General features: G+C 36.6%; 1 protein-coding gene across 26 annotated transcripts in view; it reads right to left on the bottom strand.

The window, feature by feature from the left end:
• The window catches only part of KCNMA1 (potassium calcium-activated channel subfamily M alpha 1), a 415833-nt gene that overhangs the window by 95439 nt on the left and 305933 nt on the right, over nt 1-14461 (bottom strand). For 12 of the 26 annotated variants that reach the window (XM_071438821.1, XM_071438828.1, XM_071438829.1 and 9 more), the window contains one exon: nt 11431-11507. In XM_071438821.1, coding sequence (XP_071294922.1) covers nt 11431-11507 — 77 coding nt within the window. Of the gene's footprint in view, nt 1-1983; nt 2158-7966; nt 7976-10106; nt 10260-11430; nt 11508-14461 lie in introns of all 26 variants that reach the window. The other 14 variants (XM_071438814.1, XM_071438813.1, XM_071438807.1 and 11 more) reach the window with 3 other exon arrangements.

The raw sequence follows: 14461 nt of genomic DNA, 5'->3' as shown, positions 1-14461 counted from the left end.
CTCTTTTGATTTGAAGGAGTGATGAAGGGGGGAAAAGGCCCATGAAGGATAGGATGCTAAAAATCCTCAAAGCTGTCAATATCACTTATCCTTCAAAATATAACATAGCTCTAACATGTTTCCCAAAAAGCTCTGGCTTTTGTTGGAAATAATACCATTATTGTGGAGGGTTTTGGCTCAGCAGGCAACACAATCAAAAATGTTTACTTTATCTGCCTCTGTAGAGTCTTAAGTGGACTTGAAAGCTATGGTAAACCTACAAATTAGTTTTTCTTTCCTTGCCAAACAGTGCTAATGGCAGAAATTTTATCCACTTGCAGGGGACATATTAATTTATCCTAATCTGATTGCTGTTAACACCAATGCCAGGGCCCAGCCACAAACTCTCTGTACCAGCCTGTACTCTACAAACTCTACCAGGCACGGTGTTACTGAGGCTGTTACACTGTACAAAAAACTGCCTGCAGCAATTCTCAACACAGGAAGGTTTCTTGTTTGCTTTTCTTAACAAAGTATGCTTTACTACATTTTACCCTGATAAAATTCTCGTTAAAGGATAAAACTGTTTTTATCCTAGTTTTAAGTCCTGGGATTTACAACAGGACTTAAAACTAGGAACCATCCACCTTATGGTGATACATGAGTTGCAAGCAAGGAGATTGTTAGGATGTTCAGAGTGCTTATACACAGAGAGAGATGATTCTGGTAAAATCTCCAAGAAATCCTATGAGAATATTCTTAATTAATGTGGTCTTCAGACAAAAGAAATGTAACAATTAGAGAATTTTTATATTTGTGACTGGAAAAATAGTTCATAAGTCAAAATAGTTAAAGCAAAATCATTCAGCACTTGGGCTACGTACTGCAATATGGTACCAAAAGACAACCAGGTGCATAATCCAAAATCTACATTAGTCTTCATAGCAGAAGGCACTTTTGTCCAAAATGACTTGCCTTGGAAAATGGACATGCTTCCTGATCAAAACTCCAATCTATTCTCATAGCTGTAGCTGAATAAGTTTATAGCTTTCCTTTGCCATTTGGGTAGGGAAAGGAAAACAGCTCCTGTCCCAAGACATAGTTTTGCCTGTTAAGAATGACTAAAGAGGACAAGAAAATGAAACAAACAAACACACAAAAAACCATTTAACAATCTTCCTCAGTTGATGACATCACACTGATAATCCAAGCTTTGGAATCCCTACAGCTTGTCCGAAGAATTAATGGCCATGCAGAATTGTTCTAGGTTCTCTGTCTTTTCACTCTCAACCCTGATCTTTCAAAAGAGCTTCTAGGGCACATTCCAGAATGTTACTGTCCTATGGAACAGACACTACATTAAATTTCAAAACATTTGTACCAGGGATTTGCACCCTAGTTTTTCTAAAAAGGTGCTACAAAAAGTACAACCGATTTTACAAAAAGTACAAACACTTCCGTGGTTTCTGTATTAGACGGAAGATCTTGCTTTACTGAGAATGAAGAGTTACAAACAAAACTAAAGGCAAAAGTAGCAGCATAGAATAGAATTCCAGCTACTATGTTGTATCCTGTATATTTATTCACTGCCCATTGTATGATGCTCTAGTGCCAGTATTATTAAAGGTACCCACTCGGCACCAGTCACAGATTTAGACAAAGGTCTGGTCCTCCACCAAAGCACTTATTGCTTAATTAATGACAATTTGTATTGTATGAATTAAATAGAAAAGATGTCACCATACTGCACTACTAAGATCCTGAAGGCTATTGCAAGAGGATGCTTCATAAAGAGCACACAAAGCAAAATAATGATTTACACTTTTTTGCATTAAAAATAAAAACAGAAATATAAATACAGAGCTGTGATCAAATCTGGGGTTGATTTTTTGAAAAAGCATCAGCCCACTAAAAACTCACAGAACTACAATGCACAACACAAGACAGGGATGATACCACAGACACCACAAACATGGAACAGCATGTGTTGGTGTTAAAACTTACAGGCACGTAAACTGGTGGAGCAATCATTAACAGAGACAGAAGAAAGTGGGAAGGCTCTCTCAAGGGTGTCCATGTTACTATGTACACTGCCTGACATGCAAGAGCAGTCACGCTCAGAGCGTCCGCAATCAAAACAACATGCCAGTCTCATTCTCTTGTAGATGGACATCTTGGCTATAACCATGTGTTGGATGGGAGGAGAGGAAGAGCAGCAGGTTAATGGCAAGGTTATATATATAACAAGGCAGCTGGAAGGTAATTTAAGGGATTTAATACAGGCCTTAGTTAATGTTAACAGTCTTGACCCAGGAAAAAAAAATGCAATGAGATTATTGATAACACTTTGGTTGTACATTAAAAGTAGGGCAAAAGATTAATTGCTCTTTATTTCTGTTCAGTCTTAGAGGGTGACCGCAGTCATGGGGAAAAATTACTGTTTACAGTCAAGTGTTTGGATCAAAATAGAACACAGTAAAAGCACAGAATAATAAGAATATGCTTTTCCCTTGGCACAATTAATACCATTGGATTAAAATGAAAACAAAAGTTGCTAGTCCATTAGGTACTTTGGCCTATCCCGTTTCCTGAAAAAATCAGAGATTTCTTCATATATAAATATATGTATGTATGTATACACACACAGAAACACACATACAAATATATTCTTACATACACACACTCATACACACGTATGCATTATACATACACACATATATATAAAAATATATTTATTCTTAAATGTATTATAATATTTTTTCTGTATTAAACTGTGCCAAGGAACACCTTTACTGCAATCAATTATACATTAATAAAGAATTACAAGATATTAATAAAATTTTCCAAAAAATTAATTTTGCTTACATTTTATCTTCAGGAATTCAAATTAACTCTTGACAGAATACCAAAATTTGCCCATATAGGAGACAAAACTAAAAATGGTAAATATGCTCGACATTAAGTTCAGTTCACAAATAAGGCATCACCAAAAGCACACAGAGCATTGGTCCACTGAAACATGCTGAGCCAATCATTGGCATGGTTTCTGCTCTGGATTCAAAAGTCAATCAAGAGGCGTTAGGTCCAAAACAAGTGCCAGGTCAGACAGAACATCTTTATCTTTCAGTCATCTGAATGTCCTTGTTATGTATTCCTAGAAATATAGAGCATCCTATTTTATAAATGCATGTATAATTACCATCCTGGAATTTTGTATGTTATCAGAATCAGGTATGTTTACGTCTCAAGGAATCCAAAGGCCATTTGGATTGTTTCACATGCTGCACTGAACCAACTTTTGGTAATGGTTTAGATTGAACTGACTCAATTATACTAAAAACAAAACAACACTGACAGGCAAAAACAAAACCTTAAAAGCAAAGGCAGAAAAAAGGTAATGTTTCTCTGGCCTGTACCTTCAGTTTAGGATGTCTTTTTTTGCATTATGGTAATGACATGAAATTTAAAAGAATTTTTTTTTCCAGTTTCTTAATCCCACAGTCACCAGGAAAGAGGGATTGAAATCACTCAGATGGGTCAAGTCCTGTTCTAAGGCCTTGATGGCTTGCCATACAGTATACTTGTCAAGCAAGGGTAACATTATGATTGTGGAAAACAGGCATTGAGGGAGATGAATGAGTGATCTCTTCAGCAGCGACCCCATTCCTCTAAAACTTTGCTCACATGACTAATGCCATGTTCTTTTAGCATCCTAGTAGAGTTATCTTACAGCTGTTCAGAAATTCATCATGCAGCATCAGGCTTGTTCATTGCATAGTACATCATTCCTCAGAGCTTGGCTTTTAGTAAGAAGGTTTCCACGGCAGCTTTAATGCATACACATTCAAACTACACAGAAAATTCAAAACAGCATTTTCCCGTGTTTTCCCTCTAACTCTTCCCAACACATTCTTTAAAGTTGAAAAGTTGGACAGTAAAAGAAAAGTGAAATAGGTTACCAAAAGTGTAACAGTCTTTCCAGTATGCCTACTTTCTTATTTTTTAAGGAAATTAAAGAAAAATAAAGGGTATTTGTGAGACACACTGACAGTAGGTGAGGTTAAAAAAGCAGGCCCATTTTGCTGTAATTATAGCTGTTTTGAAGGACTTTTTCTAATCAAATGCTGTAGCAAAACACACTGCTCAGAAATTCCCAACTGCTACATCATTGGTTAGTAACAGTCCCTGGTTCTCATTTACTTCTGGCCATATCTTGTCAACAGTCAATAATAGGATAGGACAAATTTATTGAAATTAAAAAGAAATCATCCTTAAGGGCAAAGAAGGCTAGGAAGGAAAACTTTTTGTACCATTTTCATCAGACTTAAACCAATAAAGTTGGAAATTTAAGGCCTTCTCTTCAATAGGGGAAGGACATGATGGTGTTTCTCAAAAGCAATACCCTTCAGGGACTGTTTTTAACTATTATTGTCAGTTGTTCTGGAGATCATGCATCACTTGAATATTTCACATCATTAACATGCAGGAAACAGGCCTGGACCTGGAAATATAAGCAGCAGAAAGGACTTGCCACAAGGATTTTAACAAGTATATAAGCAACTGCATATCAGAGCAATAACTTTTGGAAAGAAAACATGCTGTTACTCTTCATTCCTTTTATACAGTCAGTTACATTCACACCAAATACAATACTTATTTCAAATAAAACAAAACACGCATTATTAGTAGGGATGACTAGTGACAAGATCAAAGACAGCACAGAAATGATTTTAAATGGTTCAGCCACACACATACCATTTTCTATAAAACTTCCATAAACATTAACAGAAAATGGGAATCATCAGAGAGACAGGGGGACCTTAAGAACAGCCTCTGTGTGTGTGTGTTAAATTTATCTGACACCTGTAGGACCTGCATAAGAATCAACTTATTTTTATTCCTAGATGTGTTATAAATGTTGAATAGAATTGTAATTTGATACTGGTGAAAACAAAAGTTGGGACATAAAGGAAACTACTTTCCTATTTTCAATTGTGTAATAAATAGGGAAAAAAAAGAGAAGACAGATCCTTGTACTTTATATGATGACAATCACACAACATTTGTAAAACTAATCAGTAAAAATATCAGGGGAAGTTTTTATGGACATTAAGTTAAGGCTGCTTAAATAATTTACAAAACAAGGCACATATGAACTACTCATTAAGAGCAAAAGGAGAGCAAAGTTTCTTTCAATTGCTTAGAAACTAAATAAATACTTCTAGAAACTTCCAGATGCAGTTTTTGTCAGAAGGTAGTAGCCTTCCTTTCTATAAAAGAAAGAATAGCTCCCCAGATGTCTAAGCTTCTCACAAGACCTTACTTCTGATCTCAAAAAGTCAAAAAGTACAGTTAAAATGTGTAGATTGTCTGGATCTGAAGCGTTACTTAGAGTTCACGAACGGTAATGGGAAATATTTCCAGCTGCAAAAATAAGCAAAGGAAACTGCAGATTATTCTCTACCTAAAATGTCAAGGAACAGCTCCTTTATCTTTTTCCTTTTTTATTTTTTTTTCTTTCTTTAAAGAAAGCAGAACAAAGTATTCCTTCTTCTTTCCTGATTTTTCGTGAACCCCGGGCTGTGCCCCCTATCCTGGTGCCGCTCCCGGCGCTTTTCCCGGCGCTCAGCGCAGCCAGGGTGGAGCTCCGAGGACATCTAGTGGATCTCTCTCAGGCAGCAGCTGCTCAGGAGCAGGCTCGGGAGCCTTCCTGACCACCCAATGGTACAAAAAGGTATAAAAAGGTCCCAAGACACTTCAGAATTGAAATGCACGCTGTTATTTCAATTCGTCAAGTTCTCATGATCCAAACTGTGAGTGAAAAATCATCAGCATTAAAGGCGACCAGGCTGGAGCGATCGCCTGCCAGCTTAGCATCATGAGACTGACACACAGACAGGACTTCCCCCAGCACAGTTTCAGTTTCCTGAAAAATACAGCAGTACCTTAAACTGTTGGTGAGAATTTATTCACCTTAACACAACAGGAAAATCTATCTCTCCATTATTTAATTTTTACAAGTCAACTTCAAGACTAGCAAGTGAGCTTGCTCACTCTCTTGCAATTTTTGCCATCAATGACAACTGGTTACTTGTTTGTTCCAATTCACAAAGTGCTGTTCTATGCCAAAACTGAAAAAACAGCAGGAGATCTGAGTGGACAACTAGCCCTATTTTAGTAGATATAAGAATGACTCAGGTTTTGATGTAATAGCACATTTATAGACCAATTCATTTTAATTTTCAAATCTGATCACGACCTTTCCTTCATTACCTTACAGAAGACTCTCCAGCCAGTGCACTCTCAAAGCAAACTACTTTTCTAAACAAACTTAAGCTATTGGGGAAATGGAAAAAAACCAAAGCAAAACTACATGACCTTTTCTTTTCTAGTTCTTTCACCGCATGAAGAACTCTTTACTTATTACCATTTAATGAATTTCTTTAGTTCACAAAGGTCTCAACATAAGAACATATTTTAAATAAATACATTGCTTCAGATAAATCCAGATTACTTCTAGTACTTTGCCTCAAAGTCAAGAGGATTTACCATTTCATCTATAGAATTTGTTTTACTGCTGATTCTTATCATGCTGACCAGTTTCACAATCTGCTTTTGCCTGCTGCTTCATCTTTCTGCTGTGTCATTCTATTGGCTAAAAATAGATGTTTGAAGAAATTTCTGTTCTATCCTTGAATATTTTCTTCCACAACAGGATCTCAATCATTCAGTTTAGTTTGCAGGCTCCACAATAAAATAAATAGCAAATAATGATAATGCAGGCCACCATAATTTCAAGAAGGCCAGAACTTTATCAAGAGCATAAATTATTCCTTCATTCTTTGCAAGATCCTACAGTGTGTATAGCTGAGAGGGGGAAAATATCTCAATCCTGATTAAGACCTGAGATGTTTCCACACAATAAATTCAGAATATGTGGTAAAATCTTGAAGTTGCATGTTGAGGCCTCCTTTACTTAGGATAGCTGCAGCTACACAGTAAAGTTACAGCCTCAACCTGGCACAGGAATGCTGCACTGCAGCTACTCAATCCCCCTTGCTCTTTGAAAGAACAAGCCCATATAATCCCAACACTGCCCTACAACCAGTGCATTTCTTTGCAGCACTTTTATTTCTAAGAGCAAATTCTTTCCATGTCCCAAATGCTGTATTTACCATGAGTGTACACACAAAGTGGCTGATGAGAGCCTTCATAGATCCTGCACACTTTCAAGTGGTATGACCTAGATTGACATGAAGTGGTCCATAAAGCTCATATTCTAGATATAATAATATTGTAAAACTTTACAGCTAAGGCCCTGGAAAGTCAGTGTGTGTCTACTTATGTAAGTAGTGTCAAAACCAGCAAGCTCAGGAAAATAATCACTGCAGCTTGTTTCCTGTCGAAGGTATCTCTGGGTTTATATGTTAAAAACCACACTTTTAATTCACTGTCTGGCTTTCTCCCATAACACTTTTTTCTGTCATCAGGGAGAAAAAAGTTAGATAAGGACAGTAAAAGACTGCTGTGCTACTCTTTGTGCCAGCTGTGCAATGGAAAGGACTATTCTCACTGACCATTACTGAAAACCTCAACAGGGACCTGACAAATGAATTGTATTGAACCAGGCAAAGAGTGCTATAGTGGCTATTACCCCAGCCTAACCAATATCCCTAAAAATTCATGAGCTATCCCTAGAATAATTTCAAGGAAATACTACTGCCAAGATCTAATTTTCATTTAGGGATAAAAATAAGCTTGTAGAAAAAAAGGGGCAAATAGGTGGAAGAAGGGAAAACTGCTGTATTTTCTTCAACGTCACCCTAATCTCCATTGGTGGGAACAATGAGAAACTTGTGGGTATGACGTCACTGCTACATGCAACATAAATAAAGAAAAGAACCAAAATACTGAACAAAAATACTCTCTGCTAGAGAAAGACAGGTTGGACCGCACTCTGGGCTACAGGGAACCCATTTTTACTCACAATAGATCACTATCAGTGTGCAGTAAAAATATAGTAGGGGCCGTGTTCCAAGGCAGCAAGAGGAAAAATAAATCAAAAGTTTGTCAATTGTCATAGATTACAAGAAATTCCTTCAAACACATCAATGTATACATGATTTGTCCCCTCTGGGGTTCAACCCCCACCGTTCACAGCAAGCACTGTCACTGGAAAAAATATATAGATAATTAGACCACAGTTGTTGCACAAAATGAAAGAAACAGGAGGAACAGGTCATCCAGTTTAGAGATTTCATCCCAACGTGGCAGCGTTTTATACAAATATATACATATATTTGGCCTCTTGCTGCAAAAACTACAGTTAAGTGGAATAGGAAAGAGACTGAAAACATTAAAAAAAAATTAACATTCTGTGAATAAAATTTCCACACAAGTATTTCTTTGGACAATATGCCATCAGCATTTATGTGTTATTCAGGGAGTGGGATGGGTAAGGAGAAAAGGATGGCAAAGAAACTGCAAAAGGAAAGCAGGATTACATGAATTATCCTTGGCCTTGTAGAAATGTACTGATCTGCCCTGAATTATTAATATTAGGCCTAACGAGTTTGGACAAATGGCTATGTAGGTCAGACTCACGTTTAGACCCCAACAATACCCCAAGCTAATATTCAGAAAGTGTCTAAACTGAAGTGCAACCTCAGATGCATTATTAAAGAATGTGAGTTAAATATTATGGGAAACTGCTTGAATTAGAGCCACCATAATTGAGTTTTCCATTTCTTTCAGATCTAATTCACCTGAATGTGTCAATATTTTTATAAACAACCTTTCCTTTCATCTTACATATTTTCCACATTTAGCTGCCTCTAATTACTATGCTACTCACTCATTAAAGCATGTATTTGTCATATAGAACTATAAAGATGCATGTGCATGCAGTGTCAAAAATCAAATTGGCATAGCGATGTATCACATGTTGACATCGCAGTTGATAGTTTGCTAACTCAGTGGGGAGAAAGTTTTCTCAATTTATGTTTTGCTTTGGTTAGAATTGTATTTTTAACACCAATGATTTGCATCATTTGCAGATGGATAACAAATCTAAGTTTTTTCAAAAGTGATTAGTGATTTGAAAGCTAAAACATTTTATGTAAATAACCTTCTGGACTAAAGACTTACCTTAAAAACAAACCCAAAAACAAAAAGCAGGTCCCGTAAAAGGGATTTCAAAATTGCCAACAAAATTTGAGAAACAAAAATCACTAATTACTATTGAAATTTTTCATTTCATTTTTTCTTCTGACAGCTCTTTAAAAGAAAAGCAATTGCCTTATTTCTAGTACTTGGGAGCATGCTTCTCATTGAAATCTCAGCTCTTCTACAGGCTGCCTGCTACTGTGGTATCTGTGACCCCTTGTGTGTCTAAGAAACAGCAGGAGAGAGGGCAGACTCACGAGAGGGGAGATGATGAAAAGGAAATTTTAGATGTTACTCTCACTGACCATTATTCTTCACCTGACTCAGAGGATTCCCTCCTTAGTGTTCAGTGCTCACTGCACCAGCTCTGAGAGCCACCTCCTTCTTCAGCCTCACTAATTCAGTTTGTTTGTTCATCTGCCCAACAAACTTTCATTTACCGGACTGATATGTGTGACCATGCCATTTGTAACCCTTCCAAATCCTACCTACAGAAATTGTTACTCTTGCCTCTCCAAGGCCTTACTGCTGGTAATATCCATTGTGTTGGCTGGGTCATAGCCTGTTTCCTCCCAGGTTTCAAAGTACTGAGACGGTTACCTTGATTCTCATTAACATATAATAATAAAGGGCTCTTAAGCTTTATAATGTGAGTTCCTGATGTTCTATCTTCTAGCAGATGACAATGAAAAGTGTAGGTCTCATGTTAAACTGAGAGATCTTTGGGATTTATTAAATTTTTAAGCAGGACATGTTTAAAAAGCATACACCATGTGAAGGAGGAGTATAGAAGAAAATAGAAATAAAATGGGTTTTTTGGCTTTGTTTTTTTTTCCTGACAGAACCAGATAAAATTAAGCAGGTAACATATTTCTCTTTAACTGTTGAGTAATTTTGAAAAAAGATTTCATGAGAGTCACAGACACCCTGAGGCATCTGTAACTGGCTTTACCAGAACTTACTCAGCAGACTCATTGGCTTTGGCAGCAGTTCAAAGGTCACATTCTCACATGGATAAACTGTTCTTGAACAATTTTTTTCCAATATGTTAGGCAATGCATACATTCCTTCCACATCAGGCATGCTTTCCATGTGCTTTGCTCTCCTTGTGGCTACTGGGAAGATAAATACCATTTTCTGTCAGTTCCAGCTGCTTTCTCCCTATCATGCTATTGTTCCACACTTGTGGTGTTTCGGAGGAGAGGAGTTTTTTTAAAGATCTCCAATGATAATTTTTTTTCTTTTGAAAATGATCTTCAAGACTTCATCCATTTCAGGTACTCCAAAAGGCAGAGAATGTTCAGCTTAGGCTTTCTTCCATCCTCTACAACAGTGCACTGATAACTGAAGCTATACATAAGAGAGCTTTTTTTATAGCAGACTGAAGCTATAAATAAGAGAGCTTTTACCCTTTTAAAAGTAATGGTAAAATAGGCATGATCAAACCCTTCTGAGATCTCTCAATTTACCTAATCAATACTTTTAAACTGAATTATCTTTTTCATGGCAGGATACCATGGAATGCACATAAATATTTATATATTCAATGAGAAATTGATTCCTAAATAATTTTGCTATTGGTATTACAAATATGCATGGGTCAAACACATCTTTGGTCAAAGTGTGGTTGTGATAGCTCCTGAAAAAGGTCCTTTCAAAGTATATATGGGTAAAATGCTAATTGCTACATATTTATAGAAATTCAGATGCAAAGTCTCATCTCCATTCAAACACTCAATTATTTCTTCATTAAAAACTGTCCAAACAGTTTAAGAACCTAATTAAACTAATATTAGCATTACAGCTAAAAGGATATATGTAAGAGGTGCTAATATTTAATTTCTTCCAGACAACCTTTTCCTCCACTAAAACTGTTCATTTATTTAAAAAGAAAAAAATTTCAATAGCTATATGATAAAATATAATTCCCTAGTTTCTTCTCTTGCAGAATCTGCATGCTATGAATGAGAGAAAAACTTCACTGTTGGCTAATTCTTAACTCAGAAATCTCCACAGTTAAATTTAGCTTGACTTAATTCTTCAGTTTTTGTTAGCATTGGTCTTTAATTTACTTTTTAACGAAGACACAGATGTGAGTGGTGTGAAATATAACAAAAACATATGGACTTCAGGAACCCAAATAGCACTTACTATGTTGCTGTGCAATTATTTCTTAGCCTTTCTGTAAAACCATTGTGTAAAACATGTAAATGCATGTAGAGGTATTCTTCAGGGCTGAACAGTTCATGAAAAGGAGAGGAAGGGAGGGATAGAAATATTACTTACGCCGTTTGCAGCCACATTTTTTTATCCTTTTGGGATCCGTGATGTCATCATGACAGGCCTTGCAGTAAAAATATGCCCTGGAGAGACAGAATGGAAAAACTGACACATTTCTTAATCCATATAAATGAAATTAGTCCCATATTTCATCTTGTTGCTGTGACCAATTAAGGAAATGCACCAATGCTAATTTACTTTGATCTTTGCAAACGTTTGGACATTTAAAGTAGGAAATATTTGCTGCAAGACCATTAATTTCAACTATAAGCTCCAAAATAGTATTTCCTTTAATACACTTTTATTTGAAAAGTAATTGGAAGAATGTATGATAATTATGCCACACTGTATTAGTTTATTTGTTGTTCATCTTAGAAGAAAGAGCATCTAATGAACTTAATCACAAAAAAAGACTTTTTGTTTTCATCGGCTACCAGGGTGGTTTTTTTTAAGGACTTTCTAGCACCCTGTGCCAATTTTTCAGCTTGGACATTTGATCATTACTGTATGATCAACACTGTACGTTGATCTTAAAATAGGGGTAGAAACAAGGACCCTATTGGCTTGTCAGCCTCACCTCTGTGCCTGGAAAGATCGTGTAACAAATCCTCTCAGAAGCTTTGCTGAGGGACATGGAGGACCGGGAGGTCGTTCAAGACAGGGAGCACAGCTTCACCAAGGGAAAATCCTGCCTGACCAACCAGCTATGATGGAATGACTACATCAGCAGATAAGGAAGTACTGCAGATGTCATTTATCCAGATTCTGTAAAGCCTTTGACATGGTCCCCCACAACATCCTTCTCGTCAAACTGGAGCGATGGATTCCATGGGTGGATTAGGAAGTGGTTGAATGGCCACATCCAGTGGGTAGTGATCAATAGCTCAGAGTCTCACCAGGCACTAGTTACAAGTGGTGTCCCTCAAGGATCTGTACTGGGACCAGTGTTATTTAATACCTTCATTAATAACACAGACAGAGGCATCAAGTGCATCCTCAGCAAATTTTCAGATGACACCCATATATTTTGCTGACAGTATGAGAACATTAGATTGTTATAACAATTAGGAGAAACTATCTACAGTCAAAAATATAAAAAACCACAAAACCAAACCAATATTTATATATAGCCTCTGATTAAACACAGCCTTTGGCGCTGCAGCCAGGATGATTACTACTATTTCTTCTAGATTAACTATAGCATGGCCACTGCAGGTGGAACTATACTGGTAGTTAAGTGACCCATCATGAGAAAGATAGCAGGTCTAGCATAGAAGAGATGAACCACATCAATGCTTCATATTGGTTCAAATACAAATTGAAATTGCAGGGAGACCTCACTGAATGCTATTAACGTTTCTAAAATCAATATAACATGAAGCTACCAATGGAATATGTAAGTCCTAAACCTAGCACACTTTATTTCTCTAAGAAACTTACAGGAAGATTACTCTTTCAGGCTCTGAAATTGCCTTAGTATTTCCAAGATGCAAAATGTAAAAGGAAAACATCTTCTCTGAGCATGTATACTTTGCTGCAGAAAGTTTCTGGTCTTCAAGATATTCACGTTCCACCAAAAAGAAAATCAACTACTTCCAAGGAAATGAGAAGAAATTGTTTTTCAAACCATGAGTAGACGTCAAGATGTAAGCCAGGAGGAGAAAACTGCCTCAAATTTTTAAAATTTCTCTCCAGTCCAGCTGTAAAGCCCCTTTATTAAACAAGAATCAACTACCACAAATAGTCCACCACAAAAACTTCATAACATGAACTGGATATTGGTCATTGATAGAGACCATGTTTCTGAAGTTCACTGCAGCACAATTGTCCTAAAGAGTACCTTCAATCCCATGTCCAAAGTAAAGAATAAATACCTGGAGTTATTGCTGTAATAAAATTATTCTAGATAACTGGGGTAAATTAAGTGGATTTGAAGAATGTGGATTTCTGGCACTCGTGTTAACATGTAAATGAACAAGGAATAATGAAGGTGCAATTCAGGTAGTTTGTATTATATTTAAACAGTCAACATTTTATGTGAAGCTATTTACCTTGGCATAACTGTTCGTAGGTGTAATTGTTTCTTATGGGAAACTATTCTTCTCAAAAGGCAAAAATGATTCTAACAGAAAGAGTAATTGAACATTGTAGGTTATATCTCATTGTGGGATATATAAATATGAATAACTTTAGCTTAAAGGGGTTGAAATGTCTTCATTAACAAAGCCAGAATAATTTAATTTGCATTTCAGGTATAAAGCATGTTTAATTATGCTTTATTAAAAAATCATTTTTCTCCTCCAAAAGATCTCAATTTTAGAACATATTTCTGAATCTGATTCATAGCTCAAAGGGTGAAATTAACACTTTTCATAATTGGCTTTGTTAGTAGAAACACATCTGATAAGCATTTGCTTTGCACAGAGCAGCTAAGAAACGTGTCAAGGGAGGCAGAACATTTCTAAACATAGCCTTCTGCCAAAAGCCAGACAGAATTGGAAATCCTGTTTCATGTTCACTATCAAATGAAACGTGGCAGATGAATGATGAGAAAAATTTGTCTAAACGCCTTTATAACAGTTAACTTCTCCCTAATCTTAGCAGTTAAAATATTATGCCATTTTACTTAGTCTGAGAAAAAGTTCACTGCAGAGTGTAAAAATGCCTTATAAATGAAAGAAAACTAGCAGCTCAGTAAAGCAGTGTGCAGACAGTTCTGGATGCTCAAGTGGAGAAAAGCAGCAGAGAGGAAAAGAACAGAAGGCTGCAAGGCAGAGTCCCTGAGGCAGTGCAGGATGTACAGGCTCCAGAGATGGTGCTGGAGATGTGACAGGACAGGAGCACTGCTGCCTTGTTCTGTGCATTTCACCTAGCCAAAATCTATCTCAGCTCTTTCAAGAAAAATAGAAGTCAAGTTCTCCAATTTCACTGTTTTGATGTCTTGACTTTCTTTAAGTATGCATGGCAAGTAGGCATGGTTAGGTAATATTTCACTGTATTTAATCCTAAAAGGTTGGAACAATAAAGAGTATCATTT

Source organism: Agelaius tricolor, unplaced genomic scaffold (assembly GCF_023055355.1).
Source record: "Agelaius tricolor isolate 1412-34295 unplaced genomic scaffold, bAgeTri1.0.p SCAF_13, whole genome shotgun sequence".
Lineage (NCBI taxonomy): Eukaryota > Metazoa > Chordata > Aves > Passeriformes > Icteridae > Agelaius > Agelaius tricolor.
Note: the sequence above shows the minus strand (reverse complement) of the source record. Positions and strands in the feature narration are given on the sequence as shown.